Raw genomic sequence first — 7,185 nt, forward strand, 5'->3', positions numbered from 1 at the left:
CATCTGTCGCACGCTCCTCCACTCGCTTTGCAACCATCTGCCTCTCTGATGGATTCGTCTGACAGTGTTACAAAGATGATGAAACTGCCTGATGGTATAGGCGAAGTTGATGTCTCATCTTCCATTCGACTCTGAAAGCTGATAATGGTGAGTGTGGAGAAGAGGGAATAAAAGAGAGAAAGCGAAATGATTAATCTTTGCCAAAAAGAGTGAGGTGGAGGAAGAGGAAGTTGAAGAAAGAGGTTGCTTTTTGAAATCATTATGTTTCATTTCAATAGAAGCGCTGATGATTGAATGCTCATATTGAAGTGAACTCCCAACATTGCATTCATTAAAAGCTGAGGATGAAGGTGAAGAAGGAAAAGAAGGAAAAGATGTGGATGAATGGAATGGATCTGAACGAAAATAAAATTGGAAATTTGAAGACGAATGAGGATGCTGATGCGTATTCAATGCTATCTCTTTTAATCAAAACTTTGAAAACTTTTGTGACAGCAAAGAAGATAACATTTACAGCTTTTCTTTTTTCCTCTCAGACTTTTTCAACTCGTTTTTCTTGTGGAATAAGAAGAGGAAGAGTATCTCCTTCATTGGATAGCCCAGACTGTTGTTCAGGTTCAGCAAACGAGTCATATAAATCATCTCCAACAATGTGAACGATTTATTTATTTATTTATTTATTTATTTATTTATTTATTTATTTATTTATTTATTTTTATAATTTTTTTTTTGTATAAATTTGTTTTTTAATTCTGAAAAGACGGAAAAAGTTTATTATGTTTCTTTTTTATCAAACACATATACACTTATTCTTTTTCTTCGCCTTCATTTGTTGTTTTAATAATTCCATTTTCCTCTTTTTCAACAATTTTAATTTCAAACGTTTATTCTATTTTTTGTTTCAGTGAAAAAAGTTGAAATTGAATCTTTTGATTGAAAAATTGAATTCAGTCGATAAAAAAACAGAAAATGCTATGAAAAGAGAAGATACCATTTTTGCAGTTGAGAAGATAATTGATAATTGAATAGATGAATTGTGAAATATAAAAATATTTCAAAATTATTGGGTTATATCCAAATCAGAAGATTTTATAATGATTAATTACCCTTGGTGGAAAACCCGGTAGTTTGTGGAAAACCCGGTAGTTTGATATTTTCAAAAGTTGGTATTAAAAGGAAATAATTGCATATTTGATGGCTACAGCTTAAAATATCGAAAAAGGTTTCAAACCAGATGAGTTTTTTAAACAATAACTGCAAATTATTCTTCAAATAATATTATTAACCTTTTTGAGACCAATTGGAACTTTGTTTTGTATTCAAATAAAGAGTGCTTTTTAACTGAAATAAAAATAGATAAAAATCCACACTAAACTTTTTGTGTCATTGCAACTACTTGTTACAATTTATCCCCTCATTTCTTCAAGATTTAATAAATTCATTCGTTGATCTGATGTATTATAATGGAAACTTCTGAAAGTTTATCTTCTAATCACCTCAACCGATTAATTGCATCCTCTGATTACCGCTTGCTTTCATCGCCTTCTAAAAAAATATTTGAAATAAAAAAGAAATATACAGTTTCGTGGAAGACAGCAGTGGGATCGCATGCCATCTCCAATGGAGCTTGGGAAAGGGGAATGGCTGCGTTGAAGGCAAAGCGCCAAATTGGTATATCGGGTCGGCCTTCGATTATATCGAAAAAACAACTTGAAACTGTGGAAAATCAAGTTATTGCTCTTCTTTCGGAACAAAAGATTATCAGACTAAAAGATATTCATTCCATGGTTATGAAAATTATTTTTTTCTTATTTTTCAATTTTGACTTTTATAGATTCAGGAGGTTTTGAATGCAGATCGTGAAAGTGGAGAAGAAAGAAAAGAAGTGAATTCCAAATATGCATATGATTTAATAAATAGGAGTGAAGTTTTAAAGGCAAGTATATCTAGACCCATGGAAATTGCTAAAATCCGTGCGCAATCACCAGAAACAATTCGTGAATGGTTCCTTAAGTTGTATTCCATTATAACAACGAACAACATTGATTTGACAGACATTCACAATTTTGATGAATCCTCTGTTCGAATTGGAGAAGGAACAGAAAAGCTTATTGTTTGCCTCAAAAACCAAACGCCACCTTCTTTTCCGATATTACCAAAAACGGAAAATGCAACTTTATGTGTTCACATTTGTCCCAACGTGTCTCATCTTCCACATATATTAATACACCCACGAAAAAAGATACCACAAGAGTTTTCTTTTTTATCATCTTTCAATATATTATATGTTGGTTCTTCATTAGGTTGGATAAATTCGGAAAAATTTCGATTCATCATGATTCAGAAATGGTTTCCTTTGATTTCCGATAAACTGAAAGTGTCCCAATCAAAAAAGGCTCTTCTTTTATTAGGCAATCACAGATCTCACCACGATCCAGAAGTTATTGCTTTTGCAGAAAAAAACAATATTATCATCGAATTTTTACCACCTAACATGACACACCTTCTCCAACCTTGCGACAATTGCGTGTTCTCCAGATTCAAACAAGTTTTACAGAACTCTTTTGTTGCGCCCTCGCATTTTACAACTTCTTCGTATCGAAAAGCTTTGGCTGATGTTCTGCCAGAAGCATTATCAGCAGCAACGTCTCCTTCAACGATAAAAACAGCATTTCTAAATACAGGAGTTTATCCAGTGGCAGCTGCACCGGTGCTTTCTCGTGTGAGTGGTTCCCCTGTTCGTCAGAAAAAATCATCTTCAGATAATTTATCTTCAAATAACTTAAAGCAAAGTTTGTTTGGAGATTTTTCTCCAAAAGAAAAACGAAAATTGAAAGTGGAAAAGCAAGAAAAGTTGTCGACAGAAATGGATGAAATAGAAAAAATGGATGAAAAACTTGTTTTTTCAGAAGAAAAAGAAAAGGATGGACAGAATGAAACAGAAGAGTTAACAAAGGTGGTGAAAAGGAAGGTGAGACTCAGGAGAAAAAGAATGGATGATGATTTTATGTATGGAAACGAAATGAGCTATATATTTGAGGAAGATAAAGAAACTGAGGCATTTGAACGCAATTCAAAAAATTCACCATGCAAGCGAAGAAAAGTCGACGATGAGTCTTAATCCGTGGACAATAATGAAACGATTTTATTTTTTTGAATGTTATTTCATTTTTTTGCATTGAAAGAGAACTTATTTTAAATATTGGATTGATTTGTCCTTTATTATAACATTTCACAAATGCAAAAATATATGATAATACATTTTGATTTGTTTCTTTTTTGTTTAATTCAATTATTAAACTTTTCAAACATCTTGCAAAACGTAAACCAAAATGTACAAAAAATATTGAGTGGAAATAAATGTTAAAAAAAAACAGCGCCAATTTTGAGTCCACAACTACCGGGTTTTCCACAAACTACCAGGTTTTCCACCAAGGGTACATGAAAGTTATTTTTAATTTAATAATCATTTCACTGTTTTTAAAAAAGGAAAAGAAGTCTTTCAAGAAATACATTTTTGATAATATCAAATGATATATAAAAAGTGTATTGAAATATTCGTAAAGCAATAATTGATTCGTTTTTGTTTTCTCTCACATTAACATAATACTTCAAAGCACTCGTAATTTATTTCTTCAACATTTGCATGGAATTAAAGTTAATGTGTTGTGAAAGCTTGCAATAAAATTATTAAATTTTTTTCACAACCTTTCAAATGCCTTCTTTTTCAATTTTTTCTTTTCGCTTCTTTTTTTTCATCATCTTCCTCTTCTTTCAATTTCCTTGAAATTGCAGTAAAAAATTCCAAGCTTTCATATGTTGTCATATCATTCAACGTTGGCAGCTGTATCCCCTCCAAAACAGCATCAACAGCTGCACATTTTAGAAATCCTTCAACGTTCACGCTTCTATTTTCTGATGCTTTTCTCAAGGAATAAATTTACAAGCAGCAAATATCTCCATTATTCCCTTTTGATGCTCTAAGCACCTGAACAATGCTGCCAGTTAGTTCAGCAAGTACTTTATTCCGCAATATGTTTGAGTCTAAGAAATAAAAAAATTCCTTGAACCATCTCTCGATTACAAGCTCTTCTTTCGTTTCTTTTCCCATTTCCTCTTCTTTCTCTCTCTTCCAGTCGATACACTTTGACAGATATTCTAATTCTTTTGTTGACTCTCTTGCAAAATGAAGCTCATCTGCAATCAATTCTTCCAAGCTTTTGTCAGTGTGCAATCTGTAAATCAAAAACTGCCAAGCAGACTGATAGGCCAGTCGCGTCAAATTTCTATGCTCCTGATAATGCAGGATTATTTCGATCATTTCATTCAAATTCTGTTCTCTTTTTATTTTTTTTTAAAAAAAATCGGAAAAAATCAATAAAATTAAAAGTTAAATAGCAATGCTCAAACGTAACTCCCAAAATTGCTTTAAGCCAAAAAAAGATATTTCCACTTCCTTTAAAGTCTCTTAGCGATGCTCTTTGTTAAAGGAAATTTGTAGTTTATATTAAGTGTTTTGTGCACAATCATTTCAATCATCCAATTTAGAAAACAATTCTGAAATGTTTTAAATACAGAGAAGAAATGAAATAAACAAGAATTCAAAAAAGAAGCAATCGCAAACAAGTATGATTTTCAATTACAGATTTCTCCTGCATGTTTACAAGAATGAATCATTTTTTAAAATGAACATTTTCATCATTAATATTGAATGAGCGAATCTTTGGATATAAGAAAATTGAGTAGAATAATAACTTAAAAAAGCACAAAACTTTCACTGTACTTTCACTTGCTTTGAGTATTGGATATAATAAATAAGGTGTTTAAATGAAATATTTTATTTTTATATTTATTTGTGATATTATGGTATATAAATGAACTTTTTTTCATTCTCAATTAATGCGAAAGATTTTTGGACAATAAAAATGTTTCATATAAATTTATTAAGTTATACTAATTTATAATTTTGATTCAATTCCTTTTCTTTTCTTTTCACTTAATTCTTTGCTTTAAACTGGATTAAAATGATTTTTTTTGAAAATCATCATGTGACTTAAAGCATATTTAAAGATTTTTATAATGATTAATATATGTATTTCATATGTTGTGTGTCTTTCATTAAGTCAAAATTTGAATAGTTTCGAAGTCGAAAAATTAAATTGAATAATTATGATTTCAAAAATATTGTGCCATATTGTTCCTATTAATTTAAAAATGTTTCATTTTTTCCAAAAAATAATGTTTACAACGATTTTTTAGGGTATCGATCTAATAGACTATCCATGGAATCATCTTTAAACAGTTTTTAATACTGTTACAGTGATCTTCACAAAAATTTGTTCACAGTCGAACACTATGCTCTTGTCTCTTTCTTTTTCTTTTAACAAAATTTTTGTTCTTTTTTGAATGGGCAAACTTAATTTCATAAAACATAACTAACTTCGGTTAAGCTAACTTTATTTGAATGAAATGTGCTTGAAAAAATATTTCAATGAATGATATGCGAATAACTTTCAAAATTCATAAAACCTTTTAAGTTTTACGATTCTCTATTAAAAAGAGAAAAGATAAATTACCAATATAATCGTGGAGAATTGAGATTGATAAACAAATAAATTAATAAATAAATCTGTTTGTTCATCAATTTTTCAATAAATAATAAAATGAAATTTTTATGCACTGAATGTCTTCTGAAAAGCTAACTCTCCTTCCCCAAGACCTGTGCGCTGTAAATGTCAATAGATAAATATTCCATCGAATTTTTTGGGCTAATAAATTGGAAATTTTTGATTAAAATCTTCTTCCAGATGATTGGCTTTTAAACTCTAATATCGCTTTTAATCCCGAGGTTTTTATTCTCTTCTACAAGCTGTTTGCCTTTTGCAGTATAGAAATTTAAATAACCCCCTGTGTACGACAACCAAACCACGTCAATATGTTGAATCATTTCAGTGTTGGATATACTTATAATCTTTTCAGCTGCCTTTGCCCCGTTCAATATATATCCATAAGCACCCCAGAACATATCAAGTCTGCACAAGTCTTTAGACACAACTGCGGAGCAGTTTTGATGATGTCTTCCCAAGAAAAGTCCATCCCAATCATCTGGGAGTTGAGGCATCAAACGAGAAAGTGTTGGAACCAAATTCGAAGGAACATTTGCATCATCTTCGAGAATAAGAACAGGTCCATCGACGCCAGTTTTCTTTGCTCTTTCAATGATGTCAAAGAAAACTTGAAGATGACTTTGCCAGCAACCAACAACACCATAAAGCTTAAAATATGGACCCAATGTTTCGCAAGCTTTTGTAAAATTGAATTTCGTCCGAGGATGCATTCGACTCAAAAATGAAAGTCTTTCGTTTGTGCAGTCAGATGAGTTCAGAAGCTTCCCGTCGACTCCAGGAAAGAATTCGAACGGAAGCTTTGCTTTTCTAAGCTGAGAAGAAGCATGAAGCCTTCTATCGATTCTTCGTTCCAAATTTATAACATACACTCGTTTCATATTCATATCTTTTAATAATTCTTCTGCGGATAGTGCAGATTGTTCCGATAGATTTGAGATGAAATAAATCAAAATCAAAGAAATAAAAGCAATGATCATGCATGCTCCGATCAACGCTGCAAGCATAACTTGATGTGATTTGTAAGAAGTAGCTTTCATGTCAATATATTTGACAAAATAAAATTAAATGAACAAAAGAAAATTAAATAAAGATAAATAGCATATTCGATCAAATTGAAAATTGAATTTCAAATCATTCTTCCTAAAGTTTCCTCTGAACATGTTCAGGAGATGAGTCAACAAAAAAAATTAAAAATAAGTCAAAATGATGCCCACCAGAAGTGTTTCAATCAAATTGGTAAAAAAAACACTTCTCGTGAATAGTGGAATTTAAGAGCACTTCAACAGAATGTATCATTTTTTTTTTCTTTGCAAGTGTCATGCAAAGGTGTGCTAAATGTTGAGCTCTTTGGTTCATCATCCGAAACACTTCGATTTTGTCCAAAGATTCCTCATTTGATGAAAATGCATTTTACCCAACAAATGCTCCACAAGAACAAAAAACATTTAATGATCCTCCGCCACACAGCGATATTTTACCAGAAACTTTGCTGAAAGAAGATGGTTCATCCCAATCATTTGCTTCGCGTTTTTTCACAAAGGAAAAGGATACAAGCAAC

The 7,185-nt window shown here is 31.3% G+C and overlaps 1 protein-coding gene across 1 annotated transcript; it reads right to left on the reverse strand.

Moving 5' to 3' along the window:
* Positions 1 to 5,439: 5,439 nt before the first annotated feature.
* On the reverse strand, positions 5,440 to 6,641 carry MONOS_11285 (putative Glycosyltransferase family 25 (LPS biosynthesis protein)). The gene has a single exon (XM_067863802.1). The coding sequence runs from the start codon at positions 6,629 to 6,631 to the stop codon at positions 5,819 to 5,821; it is 813 nt and encodes a 270-aa protein (XP_067732620.1). The 5' UTR covers positions 6,632 to 6,641; the 3' UTR covers positions 5,440 to 5,818.
* Positions 6,642 to 7,185: the final 544 nt, after the last annotated feature.

The sequence above is a fragment of the Monocercomonoides exilis genome, assembly GCF_001643675.1.
Source record: "Monocercomonoides exilis strain PA203 chromosome Unknown scaffold9-1957334, whole genome shotgun sequence".
Taxonomy (NCBI): Eukaryota; Preaxostyla; order Oxymonadida; family Polymastigidae; genus Monocercomonoides; species Monocercomonoides exilis.

Coding starts and splice junctions, on each gene's coding strand:
- MONOS_11285 (XM_067863802.1), bottom strand. CDS start 6,631: ATGCTTGCAGCGTTGATCGGAGCATGCATGATCATTGCTTTTATTTCT.